A 14,429-nucleotide genomic window follows, 5' to 3' on the forward strand; every position below is an offset into this window, starting at 1 on the left:
AACCACCTTCCTTGTGGCTGTTCTTGACAAGAGAGTGGATTTAGACTGCCCAGTCCGGAGACTGGGAAGCCTGGATCCCTCAAATGGAAAGACTGAAGGTGTTGAACTGTGAAACCAAAGTGAAAGAGGTCCGGGGAGAATGGAATAATTCCGATTTGTGGTGTAGAAGTGTGCAGCCAGGTGAAAAGAGACCAGGGGAAGGGAGTCATTCCCCCTGGTTATATCTAACTCTGAAGCAAAGATACCAGGAGAAGGGAGTCCTTCTCCTGATAAACAAGTGCAGGGAAAGGAGCAATTCCCCCTGGTTGAGTTGAACTGTAAAATCAAGATACCTGGAGTAGGGAGTCAGTCTCGTGGTAACAAAATGTGGAAAGACTTTCTGATGGAGAATGTTGAAAGATAAGCAGTGTCTGCCAAAGAAAGGTGCTGGTACTTGAGTACAATTTCGATCTGGGGATGGAGCCATTCCCCTAAGAAGCCAAAACCTTGAAGTGAACTTTTACCCCCAGTCCAGAAGAAGGGAGTCGTTCTTCTGGACAAAGAAGGTCTACTTTATCTTTAGTTTAGTTTTAAGTGTAAGGGACAGACGTAGGTTGTTAGGTTTTAAGCAGTATGATGGACTACTAATTTACACAGACATTCGGACAGAACCCTTACTGCTTAGTTGACGCAGGGAAAGCCCTCTTAGATATAGGGAAGGTTAGGTTTTCGCTTTATTTTCTTGACTAATAAGTCTCTAGCAATCACCATGCACCTGTGTCAGTCTCCTCCTTCTGCACCTTTACAGCTGATAAAATAAATGGCAGGTGGGCCTGTGAGCACAAGGGCAGTCTTTTACTGGAAACATGGTTCTGTTTGCCCCAACGACAATTTTTCAACCCACTGCTTGCTGTGCAAAGTACTTCAGTGACATCCCAGAAATATGGAGGAAAGGGGATTGTTGATTTGTAGCACATTAGTTCCGACAGTGTGTAACTTTAACTAATCTTGATTCACACAAGGAGATTACAACTTCTAACGTGTAAGCCTGGAATCAGAACACTACCCAATTTCTATTTTGTTTATTTTTCGTCCCCATCAAAGGCAATCGCCTGAGCTTATCTATCCAATTTCACTCGAAAAAGTGATGCAAGAAGCAAGAACTGCATTTGCACAGAGATGTTCTGTGGTAAAACAGTTATTGTGAAAAGACTGCACCGTTTTTAGCTGGATCCACACATGCTTTATTTATAGCTGACAATGTCTGATTCTACATGGCGATAAAATCCATCTTATCTTACTTTCTAGAACAATGCTGTTTGGGCACTGCTTTTTTTGTGACCCAACATTTAATAGTTTCCTGTTCTTTGGGGTCTGTTTACTGCCTAGAATCGCAACCTTTTTCTAATGTGGACGGACTGCTGACCATTGTAGTCCCTTTTTCCAGTTGCCTCATCTATTTCTACTTACCAGTCCTGTTTACATGCAAGATAAGATAATGCATGCCATGATTTCCAGTCAGCAACATTACATTGTGTTCTGTTCAGCTGGCCTCTGGTTGCCGTCTGTATAATTTTACTGGCTTGTAATGCATGCTGCATTTTCAAGAGGGGAGGAGGAAATATAAAAATGCTATTCCTGTGAAGTTAAATCATTACCTACTTCTTTTAGCACATAGGCAAGTACCTCCAAGCAGAAGCCGTAAAGAAGGACAGACCGGACTTCTTCAGTGATTGGAAAGGATTCTTTAAGATGGTAAGTGGCCTCTGCAGCCCCTATCTGATCTTCCATCTTGGGCAGTGTTCTGATCTGGGAGTGGGATCCTGGTTAAAACAATACATCTGCTGTAATCTTAGTGATTGTGTGCAAGTTAACAGGGCTACAAGTCCCTGGACCCCTTCCTGGTTAAGCGTGATTGAACATAGGGCCATTCAGATTAAAGTGGCCAGCTGTTAGGGAGATTTATAATTTGTATGCTGCTTCACCTCTCCTAGTGAGAACCCCAGCACTTTTTGCTGGACTTGAAACGTTTTCTTTAATCCTGAATAAGTGGACCCTTTTGCCACTCATTCATTCTTATGGGCGCTGTTTTTTGGAACTCTATTCTTTGTATTATTTCTGTGCTATGGAGTCTGTATTGTACTATTGCAGCACACAGTTCCTTATGGGCAGTGTTGCTGGGGACTCTTTGGGTCCTCCTTGGAGATGCTATCTATATCCCTGAGACAACAGTCCTTAAGGATAGAGTGATACTTTGTATCTCTCTCAAAACATTATAGCCTGAAAGATTGGCACACACCCCCTTCAGTGTAGTGCCAAAGGAATACCTCGTACCCCCCTTTTCTCTGCTCCTGTGACATTTTAGTCACATAGACAACCTGTTAGTTATGGCTGATGGCAGTGGACGTGGTCTACCAACTATTGCGTGATTATTTTTTTTGAAACCGCAGACTATTTCCATATGCTCGGTAGTGCACAATAGAGGCACCCTAGTACTAACTTGGGGGCTCCCATATATTTTTTTTTGCTATTACCTGGCGTGGCTGTTCTTTGTTAGCCCTTCTACTGTGTGTGTGTGTGTGTGTGTGTGTGGAGGAGTGACCAGAGATGCCTGCAGACCCTTTGCAACACTATGAAACAACCACTGCTGTCCTGACCACATTTTCTAAGTGGCAGAGGGACTCTGAAGAAGACTAGTCCTTCCCTTTGGCAGGTGGGAACAACCAGTCCCAAGGCGAACCCTAAATTGAGCCATCTCCCTAGACCCTGTGTGCTTCCAGAGCTGCAGAACCCCAATACCAGGAGGCCTGACGCCCAATTCAAGTGCATCGTCGTGGAGAGGCCTCTAGGACCCTCCAGAGACCTCGCCCAGATCACCTCATCAGAGTGTGGGACTGCAGGAGCCAAAGAAGATTGTCTAGGTGTATTGCGTCCTTTGTTGGTGCTTAAGAAAAGGCACCAAAACCAGGGAGAAGTTGCTGAAAGCCGTGCCTAATGTCCTCACTCGAGGAGGCTGTTGCAAGAACCCATCCATTGTCCACCCTTGCATCAGAAGACCAAGGAATCTGGAGGTCGGGTCCAGAGCTGCAACATCGAAGAGCATCCAGCATGTACACTTTCTTCTAACTTAAGGTACTGTGGGGGGAAAAAGGTATTTCTTACCTGCTTCCAGAAAGTAGCTACAGAGCATTGGAGTGCACCAAGAGGTGTCCAGGGCAACCCCCTCTTACCTCCGACTCAAGCTGCTGCTTGTGTCCCTTAGCGAGTCCATTGACAGGGTCTCCATCTCTGGTTATAACCTTATTGTAACTTCCTTTTAGAGACTATGACATATCCTGAGGAACTTTCCCTTTCTACGAACATCTGCAAGACTTTGATCCCTGCTAAACTGTCTGTTAGCCAGGATCCAGTATCAGACATTTAAAGACTGTCTAGGTTAACAAATGTTCTCTACAACTCGCTCTATTAGTGAAAGTCTAACCACGTGTTTTCCCCTCCTAAGAACTGCTATTTTATAACTGTATGCTAACTAAATGTATTACTGTGTTAATTTCAAAGTGCGGGCTGCCATTGTATTATGGTAAATATGTCTAGATGAATAAGATCCAATTGGAAGTACTTAAACATTACTGCGTATCAAATACATTAAGTGAAATTAAGTGCTATCAATTAAGTCCATATGTGTTGGTTTGCTATATTTAAATGAATGACATGTGTTTTAGTGTATATAAATATATATGGTACTATATTAAGTGTTTCTTTGAATGTGCTTTACTATTTGGGTTCACTGTAATTGCCTACAGCTCGCATCTTCCTCTTACGATAAGCCTGCCTCTTCTGCTACTCTACGAAGGTCTCGGAGTAGTACATGCTGATACTAAGCATTGGGGATCTACAAACCACTGGGATAGTTGGCTACCTAAAGCAATATTTGTATACTCAGCCCCTTCCACCGGAGTAAACATTTCTGCTGAACACCCCCCATCCCCCAAGTAAAAATATTGTTGCTGTCCACCAATGCCATATGTGCTTATATTTTCTATTACAAGCAATCACTGTACTCCATTTTTGAAGAGTCTCATGCCCTTGGACATCCTTCAGGCCCCCCCTAGGATTGCCAGCCCCACAGTTTGAAGACCACTGAGAAGGTCTACTACTGTCTATTTGACCTTCTCGCTATCTCAGCAGGAACACTGAAGCGACCAACCTCACTTGGGCTCTAGCTGACGTGTATCATTCCTTACTTGCCATTCTGTTCCAACCCCTTTATTAAATCCTTTTGTCCAATTTGCCCTGCAGTATTCTAAAGTGTTGACCATATCCATGTAATCCCAGGCTTTCTGGCTATTTCTTGTTGCTCTGGATTTGCTACAGTCGTGCCCACCTAAATTGCCACAAAATGAACTTTGGCCAACATTTCAATTAAGCAAGTACTCTAAAAAAACAATACTCCTATGTCCCGTCCGCTTTCCTCCATACTTATGGACATCTCTCCGTCCTGTGGGACGGGACCGGAGCACTTTGTAAAAAGCATCCAAATGTTTTTTTTTCACAAATGTGTCCTTCCTCTCTTTCTGCGCGTGGCCTGGCACGTGGCCGCAACCCCGCCAACCTTAGCTCCGCATCGCCCATCAGTCATTTTCTCCGCTCGTTCGGGACTGCACGCACTTGCATCCTCCGAAGGTTTTCTTCCCTTTTTTCCTCTATGGCTCTCGCTAGCGATCGTGTACTAGTCTGTCTATGTCGTTCAAACTTGACTTTCCAGACTGTTCATCGTGTCGCCGTCATTTCGCAAGGGCGGATCCCCATCCTCTTTGCTTAGAGTGCTTGGGTCCGGATCACCGTTGGGGTTCCTGTTTTTACTGCAACTCCCTTTCGGTCTGGGCACTTCAACGTCGGTTGGAGCGGTGGGAGGAGGTGTTCCGACAAACTCCTCCTTCACATTTTCAGGCGTTCATCGCTGAGAAGAAAAAACGCCCGGTAAGTTCTTTACTTTTCAGAGCACCTCAGCCGGGGTATACCTTTCAAGGTTCCTCTCGGGCCGGGAGGGGCGTTGATCGCTCTGTCACCGGGGTTCGCCCTGAGGTGCCAGTTGGGCCTAATAATTATACCGCCGTTTTCTCAGAGGGTCTCCGTAAGGGGCCTGTGGATACCGCAGCACGCTCCGAGGCCCCTCCTGTGGGGGCTGTTTGTGAACCCAGTTCTACTAAGTCGTAGGGTACCGGAGCTCGCTCTGAGGTCTGTCGGCTTCCCTCAAAAATAAGACCGGGGTGCGCCCCGAGGCCTTGGGTGGGCTTGCTGTCACCGAACGGATGTTCGAGGCCTGCGCAGGTAAGGCTGTTACCGGACCTGGGTCCGAGGTCCCTCGTCTAGAGGCTAAAGCTACCAACAGTTCTGAGAGGCCTGGCAAGGCCTTGTCGGTGAAAGCTGTTTCTCCCCGTTCCCGCTCTTGCTGCGACACCAGACCTGTTGAGGGGGCAAAGAAGCAAAGTTCTTCTTTTACCGGCAGTGCCGAGGTCCTTCCTTCGAAGGCTAATTTGGCGGTTGGTATGTCACAAAAACATTCCAGGCCTCACAGTACCGGCTCTGCCGCGGTCCCTTATGTTAAGGCTAAAGTTCAGACCCCTGATCCATCGACGGGGACCCCAGCCTCACTTCCTCACGTGCCGCAGTTCCCCTCAGATGAGGACAAAATGGCACCCGTTTCTGCCACGGCGGCCATTTTGGGTGCTACCCCTACAACTACAACATCGGCCTCAGGTGTAGGGCTTGGTCCCTTGGGTGAACATGGTCCCTTTTCACATCCTTATCAGCCAGTTTACGACTGGAACGCTCGGATGCCTCTTCCGCACAATGTTTCGTTGCCTGCAGGGTCGGCACCGTTGATTTATGTGGATACGTCAGTGGAGGGGCCAGTGTGGCACCCTTGTCCGTTACATCCCTGGATTTGTCCACCTCATGAGGCCTCATCAGGTTTCGAAACAGTCCCCGGAGGATGCTTTTTTCGGTAAATTTCAAACGCTTATGCGTACCGACCCCATGAGGGAGTATTTCAAAGAGCTCTTTAGGGAGATATGTCCTCCCGTGCCTCCGGCTCCACCTGGTCCTCCAGTGCCTCCCTTGCCTACAGTGCCTTCCCCGACTCTTCTGCCTTTGCCTCCATTGTCCCCTGTGGACAAGGCAGCGCTTGAAACGGCTCAGAAGGATCCTGACCTGTCGGATGACGTGCAAGGCGATCAGGACAGCAAGGACCTTCCCTGCTCCATCGGAGCTTTTCATGACCGGGTACTGGACATGATGAACTTCTTAGATGTTCCAGTGCCTGAGGCACCCGCTCTGCAGGAGGGCATGCTTTCTGGGGCATTCGCCCTGTCTCCCTTGGAGCGTACTGGCCTGTTCTTGCAGAAAGACGTTTTGGCCGAGGTCTGCAGAGTCTGGGAAAAGCCACACTCTGGACTTTTTGTCAATAAGAAAATTGACGCGAGATACAGGCTGCATTCTTCGGAAGAGGTGGCCCTGTCGTCTTGTCCGCCCCCCTCCTCCACAGTAGTGGCTGCGGCCACTTTGCAGTCGAGGCCTGCAGCATACTCTTCCATGACGGCTACTCAGGTTCTGGGAAAGGAGGACATGCTCCTCGACTCCCTCGGGAGGAAAATCTTCGCCAACTCGGCCTTGCAGCTCAGGCAGGCCAACTCTGAACGGGAGCTAACGTGCGGATGTGGAAAGGTCTGTCAGAGTTTGAGGAGTTTATCCCGGTCGAGAAGCTGGAAGACTTTAAAGGGTCTTGGCCCAGGATCTTCTGGAGGCTGCGGCTCATCACGTAGACCCCTCGGCTCGGGGCCTTATGCTGGGGGTTGATACCTCATGGCAGGCGTGGCTGCATGCAACTAAATTCTCAAAAGAAGTGCAAGTGCAACAGATGTAGAGCTCACCAAGACGAAGGATAGCTCTCAGACAGCGAAGTCCTTGTCTGTCCTGGTTAAGGCTCCTTTCAAAACCCAGAGACCATTGTCAAGTCGACCTTCCTCTGGCTTTAGGGGCTTCCTTGACCGAAGATCTCAGAGTAGATACCCCTGTGGGGAACATCCGCCATAGGTAACAACGGACGCGGTTTTTCTCCTGCTCTTCAGCCTCCTCCTCAGGTTCAGGTGGCACCGCCACCGATAAACCTACTAAATAAGGGTTTTCCGCGCTCGCACGAGACCCCGGTGGGAGGACGCATTGCGTCTCATTGGGAGGTGTGGCAGACCATCACAGAAGACAGATGGGTCTTGTCAGTCACTCGGGCGGGCTTCCGATTACCTCTACCCCCTACCCCACCCCTCATCCCTCCTTTTCAGCTGTCTGACTCGCCCTCCTTCAAAGCCAAGGTTCAGAAACTTCAGGACCTCAGAGCCGTGGAACCCGTTTCCCTTGGGGAGCGAGGGGAGGGCTTTTACTCCCGGCTGTTTACGGTGCCCAAACCCAACCAGGCTGGCCTGTGCACCATCCTAGACCTTTCCCAGTTCAATCTTTTCCTACCCCATGAGAAATTCAAGATGATCACGCCCAGCCAGATAGGCTCTTCCTTGCAGATAGGCGATTGGCTCAGCATGGTGGATCTTCAGGATGCGTACATACATATCCTGATTTAGAACCCACACAGGAGATATCTCCACTTCTCTTTGGAAGAGGATCACTTCCAGTTTCGAGTGCTTCCTTTTGGCCTCAGCTCGGCGCCACGTGTCTTCACAAAGATGATATCGGTGATTGCGGCCCATCTTCGTCTCCAGGGTATTCATGTGTATCCATATTTGGACGACTGGCTCTTACGCAGCCTTGGCCGCTGGCAGCAGCGGGCAATCTCCAGTCTCTCCTTCAGTTCCTGTTCCATCTTGGGCTGTTGGTGAACTTGCGGAATCTTCCATGACGGTCTCTCGGGACCTGATTTTACTGGGTTTTCGCTTTCGACTTCAGAGTGTACCTGACCGGGGACAGAATGGCGGATGTTAGCCACGTGTCAGATGTTTGGCAAGTCGGAGAGCATGTCGGCCTGGTGGTTCCAGAGGCTTCTGGGCCTCATGGCCTCGTGTGTGCCAGCTCTTCCTCTTGCTCGTCTCAAGATGAGACCGACCCAGATGGCTCTTCGAGTACCTGGCGTCAGGCGGTGGACCCGGATTCCAAGCTGATAATGATTCCGGATTCCATAAAGAGTGGAGCTGGAATGGTGGTCATCTCTCAGCCAACCTGTCGGTGGGTGTGGGTTTTCAGGACCCAGCTTCTATGGTGATGATCACGACGGACTCCTCCATCCTGGGGTGGGGTGCGACGTTAGATCTTCTACAAGTATCGGACATCTGGTCGCCTCAGGACAAGCTCCTGCACATAAATCATTTGGAGCTTCTGGCAATCTTTCTAGCGCTCAAGGTGTTCAGACCGGTCATTGCCAACAAGGTGGTCCGCATACGCACAGACAATGTGGTGTCAATGTATTACATCAACAAACAAGGGGGAACAAAGTCCCCCCTCCCCCTCCTCGTGGAACTGTTCATCCAGATTTGGGAGTGGGCTGTGCTTCATGGTGTCTGGCTGCTTGCAGTACACATTCTGGGCCAGCTGAATGTCGCAGCGGATGCCCTCAGCCGGCGGACAGTGGTCAGCTATGAGTCGGAGTTGAAGGCAGAGGTCCTCTCATGTTTGATCTTGCGTTGGGGCACACCAGAAGTGGATCTCTTCGCTACGGCGGTGAACAGGAAGCTTCCTCGGTATGCTTCCAGAGGGGGGCTGGGAGCCTCCTCTCTGGGGGATGCTCTCGAGATTCCATGTCACAACATGAGAGCTTATGCCTTCCCGCCTCTGCCTCTAGTCAACAGAGCGATTTCGAAGCTGAAGAACTCGGTGAACTGCTCCCTTCTACTCATAGCCCCCTGGTGGCCGGCCAGGTTTTGGTTCTCAGAACTTCAACACCTGCCGGTGTATCCGCCGATCAGGCTACTAGTGACCTCCGATCTTAATCAGGGGGAGCAGCAGATATGGCACCCCTCCCCGCAATCGCTCAGCTTGGCGGCATGCTGCCTGAGTTCAGGTCTTTAGAGCATCTTAACTTGTCTATGGATAACATGCGTATTATCCAGGAAACCATCGACCAGATCCCAATACAGGAGTAAATGGCTCAGGTTCTGTCATTGGTGTTTGGGAAAGCAGTTGGACCCAAGGGTGGCCACGATTGACACTGTGCTGTCCTTCGTGTCCTCTCTAGCAGAGTCGGGTGTTCACGTTCTGTCCTGCAAAACCTACATTTCGGCGGTCTCAGCTTATCTTTCTGCAGACCAATGTTCCTACTCTCCGAGTAACTCGGTCGTAAGAGGCATTTTGCAGGCTTGACACGCCTCTACCCTCCAGTTCGTAGTCCGCACCCACCGTGGGACCTAAATGTAGTCTTGACAGCACTGTGCCATAAGCCTTTTGAACCCATAGCCACGGTGGACCTCAAGTACCTATCATGGAAAGTGTCCTTTCTGGTCGCCGTTACCTCAGCAAGGCGAGTGAGTGAGTGAGCGAGCTCCAGGCCTTGTCAGTGGAGCATCCCTTCTTGGTTTTTCACAAGGACAAGGTGGTCCTACGGACAAACCCTGCCTTTCCACTGAAGGTGGTAACTGAATTCCATCTGAATCAATCAATCACCCTGCCAGTCTTTTTTCCGAACCCTACCTCAGAGGCAGAAAGGGTTCTGCACTGTCTTGATTTCAGAAGGGCTCTTAAGTTCTACCTTGACAGGACTTCCGAGCTTAGGAGTTCTTCTCAGCTTTTTGTGACTTTCGGTAACCCTCAGTGTAAGCAGGCATCTAAGGCGACTATTTCTCGGTGGATCGCCGCCTGCATTATGGAGTCTTTCAACATCCAAGGGCCTGAAACCTCCTAAGGGTATTCATGCACACCTGGTGCGGGGCAAGGCAGCTGCGGTTGCTTTTCAGAAGCATGTCCCCTGGGAGTCCATCGCTAGGGCAGCTACTTGGGCCTCCCCATCTGCTTTTTGTAAGCATTATTGTCTTGACATGAGCTCGAGAGCTGATGCTCAGTTTGGTCAGGCTGTGCTGAAGAACCTTTTTCAATAAGGGGTATTTCCATCCACCCGTAGTTCCAGTTAGGAGTGCTTTGGAATCTCCCATAAGTATGGAGCAAAGGGGACGGGACGTAGGAGTATAACCAGGTTACTCACCGTAGTGACCACCTTACTCCTAGTCCATAGGCCCCTTTACTCCATACACCCGCCCACCGTCCCCTCTAATAAGGTTCCTCTGTTATTGCTAATGGGTCTCTGACCTGGCGATAGAAAAGGACTGATGGGCGGAGCCAAGGAGGGCGGGTTTCCGGCCGCGTGCCAGGCACTGCGCAGAAAGAGAGGAAACCCATTTTTGAGAGAATTTTTTTGGGATGCTTTTTACAAAGTGCTCCGGTCCCGTCCCACAGGACGGAGAGATGTCGATAAGTATGGGGGAAAGGGGACTATGGACTAGGAGTAAGGTGGTCACTACGGTGAGTAACCTGGTTAAATTTCTGACTACGCAAAATTTGTGTAAGGGGACCTAATATTGGAGGTACTAAAATATTATTCAGTTCAGTACCACACTGCCACTTTCTACACTACTCATATGAAAGGCAACCTTTTGGTGACCTAGAAATGCTAACCTGTTTTCCAGCATTGGATCTTTCATAGATTCCCATGCTGTATAAATATCCTCTGTCATCAGGCTAGCAATCTTCAGTAACCTAGAGCAGTTTCATTTTTAAACTGAAAATTCAGTCACTAAATGCTCAAGTATAGTCATGCTTGGGTCATATTGGCCACAGCCAGTGGAAAGGGCTCCCTTGGTCCCACCCCTGGAGGCCATCTTCACATTTCTTTACTGCATGTTAAGTGTTGGGAGTCCTCAATCTCTTGCTATATATTCAATGTTTTCTTCGATTTTGTCACTTTTTTTCATTTAAGCGAAATCCTTAAACACTGGCTACTTCTGGGGTTAGCCCTTGTTTTGGTGGCCAGTGCTGCTTGGGGAGGATTCTCGTCTCCGGCTGTGAGGCCTACATCCAGCATGGCAGAGAACAAGAGGAAGAGCCTCTTCAAGGCCTGGACCTGATGCGTTCTAAAGAATGAGTATGTGGGAGACCTCCACGACAATTGCATCTACTGTCTACACCCGATTCGTGACATCCATGGTCCATCTGCCAGACGTTTTCAAATAAAACACTCTAAGACTGCCACTGCAGGTTAGTGGCGTGGCTCGATGGGGCTGAGAGAGCGCAGACTCGGTCCACATTCATGCATCGATCAAACAGAACAGACTGATCCATTGCACTCCCTCTAGCAAGAGGATGCATGAAGAGGCTTCCCAGAGCAGAACATCTAGTAAGACGCACTCCAAGAAGACCTCAGCAACTTCCTCCTGTGTACCCTCCTCAAAAAGAACTTGTCGGCTACGCATGGCATTCCAACAACTCTGTGTAATACTTCTATCCCGCTCTCTTTTCCCCGCTAGACCACTTAACACTACCCATGCACATGCCTGTTCGATATGGGTGGATAGCATGGACTTGGCCACCCCTCATATCTTAAGCATTGGCCACATTTTTTTCCCCATACCTGGACTCTGGTCCTCAGAGAGCGTTCAAAGTACAGTGCATTGTGATCATTCTAATGGGGGGGGAAACGCTATACAAGTGACTCACGACTACTAACAAGGGCCACAAAGAGGTTTGATTTAATCCCAGAGGAGCGGAAGAAAGACGGCTTGATCTACCAACTGCGTGAGCAACAATCCCTTTGCATGACAACCCGTTCTCTGATCTTCCAAAGGAGATGCTTGATGAGAAGTACAGAGTGACAGATTAGGCACTAAAATGTCTCCGGACACAACCCAGCCCTGACATTGTGCTGTCTGCGACGGCTGGCAAATGTCCCTCTAACCCCTCCTCTGCTTGCTCAGTTCCACCCGTCGGAGAAGGCAAGCCTCTGGATGCCTTCAGGAAATGGGTCGTATCAATAGCCGCCTCGACCATCAAAGCAGCTGATGCAGTGGCCATTCTGTCCAGGCACGATAGGGAACTTTGGTCCAACATGAACCCTGTTCTTGAATTCCTGCTTGACAAGGAGGTGGCATTCACGAGGGTGAGGCTGTGTCAGATCGGCGATCTCTGTCTCAGTTAACATTGAGGACACAGGCTTCCAACAGCTTGGAAATGGTGCTGTCCTGCGCAGGCAGAGCTGAGTTAAGGCCACCAGCTTTCAAGCAGAAGTTCAGGATAATGTGGTAGACATTAAGGGCTGGTGTATTTTATAAGACTTATGGGACTTGCGCCTCACTACTACAATGAGGTGTTGTCACTTCTGGATATACTAGCATACAGCCCTATGTCAGTATTGTTGGGTAAGCAAGGGTGAACTTCCCAGGCCCCCCAAAGGTTTCGGATGCGGCAAAGGTCCAAGCCTTTGTGGTAGGTGCTTGTGGAGAATATAGGGGGTAAGAGGGCGTACATAGGAGTTGTGTTTTAGGGGTAGGATATAGTGCGGGTGAATGTAGATTGCATTGGACACAAGCCCTTTTGGGACGTAGCAGCCATGTTTAAATTGCGGTATGGTGCAGAGCTGCAGCCAGGACACTATGCAGGGCGCATAGCAATATGTGTGTGAATGTGGGAGCAGGGTGTCGTTGGGCGGGAGTGGGACAGGCCAGGCTCACACAGATTCATAAACCTCTCATATCATTAGCACATGTAACCTAGAAGGAATGGGCAGAGAGCTTCTTGCGAACAGTTATCCCACGAGAAGGAGGGCACGAGCCTCTGACCCTGTTCAGTCAAAACTATAAATTATAGTGATCAACTGCCCCCTTCCCACGACCCTAACATTCCAGAGTACCAGCCAGCCCAAGGCCTCAGACTAGTTGTCATCAGACATTCACTTTGACTGACTGGTTGGAACAGCCAGTCCCAAGACCAACTTTGATTTGAGCCATCTCCCGAGCTCCAATGAGTTTCCAGAGAATTGGTCTGCAGGAACCGAAGAAGATTAACCAGGTGAATCGTGTCCTTTGTTGCTGTTGCAGAAAATGCGCCAAAACTGCAGTGTGACCAGAGAAGTTGATGAAAGCCATGCCAGAGCCCATCCCTCGAGACTGCTGCTGAGAGATCCCATCCATTGTCCTGTCTTTCGTCATCAGACCAAGGAATCCAGAAGTCTGGTCCAGAGGTGCAACATCAGAGTATCCAGACACCAACACTTTCTTCTAACCAAAGGTTCGAATGGATTGTGTCCTCCAACGTATTCCTCATCTTTGACATGTAGTGTCTAGCTTTGGAAATTTTTCGGCAGAAGGCGCACTACGTCGATGGCTTTGAGTAGATTTCCCTCGAAGGCCTCTGCCACGGAGCAAACACATTTGCGGAAAAACAGAACTGAGGCAACGTGCGCAGTGTGTGCTACTTAAAACATCTGACGTCACCCTTGATAGAGGGCTTCGAGGGACATTGACTCGGCACCATCAATGCAGGGTTCCCTCTGTCGAAAAACTTCTGAAGCAGCCGAAGCTGGACACTACATATCAAAGTTGAGGAATACGTTGGAGGACCATACAGTCAAAAGAACATTACCAGGGGTAAGTAACTTGTTCTACTGTGGGGAAAAGGTATTGATAACCTGATTCCAGAACTGAAGCTCTACTAGATAACACTATTTTCCTCCCAAAATATCACCATATTATATATGTATGCTGACTAAAGGCAATTACTGTATTACTTTGTGGGTGTGCATCTTTACCGATAATATAGTAGAACTGTCAAACTCCTATAACAATTGTGCACGTTCAGCAAACTACCAACTAAGAAGTGTCTCTTTGAAAGTATTGTTAAGTATACCTGTCTGTGTTGGTTTAAAGTGCTAAAGTATTTAACAGTGACTCTAGTATGTATAATAAATCTGTTTTAATGTAAATGTATGTCTAAATGATCTTCCTCTTAAGATGAGCCTGACTGCTCTGCCACTCTACCAAGGTCTCTTAGTAGTACAGAATGATAATAAGAGTTGGGGGAATCTACAAACCACTGGGATTGCTTACTAATGTCTTACTGCCAAGTGGGACTTTAGGAAAACTCCCCCAAGACCTTTGCTAAAGGGGGCTGGACAAAGGCCAGCGAATCATGAAAAGGGGCTGTGGACTAAGGGTCACATGGCCAATCATAGTGGTTGTTCAGTGGGACTGTCACATGACCATAGCAATCCCCTCAAGAAGTAAGTGGGATAGTCCAGGGACCTATACTGGTCTAATCCAGATAAGACTCATCTGAAGGCTGTCATTGTGGGCTCTCAAAGTGCCCACATAATCAGAACAGCCATTTTAGGCCTACGTTGGGGATACTCCGAACAAAGGGAGCCCTGAAATGCAAAATGGGTAGAGACCAGGATTCTTTTTTTAAAG

General features: G+C 48.8%; 1 protein-coding gene across 3 annotated transcripts in view; it reads left to right on the forward strand.

Moving 5' to 3' along the window:
• SENP3 (SUMO specific peptidase 3) overlaps positions 1 to 14,429 on the forward strand; it is a 407,541-nt gene that overhangs the window by 386,179 nt on the left and 6,933 nt on the right. For all 3 annotated transcript variants that reach the window (XM_069644338.1, XM_069644347.1, XM_069644357.1), the window contains exon 9: positions 1,651 to 1,734. In XM_069644338.1, coding sequence (XP_069500439.1) covers positions 1,651 to 1,734 — 84 coding nt within the window. The remainder of the gene's footprint in view (positions 1 to 1,650; positions 1,735 to 14,429) is intronic.

The sequence above is a fragment of the Ambystoma mexicanum genome, chromosome 1p (assembly GCF_040938575.1).
Source record: "Ambystoma mexicanum isolate Mex_15411 chromosome 1p, UKY_AmexF1_1, whole genome shotgun sequence".
Classification (NCBI taxonomy): Eukaryota; Metazoa; Chordata; class Amphibia; order Caudata; family Ambystomatidae; genus Ambystoma; species Ambystoma mexicanum.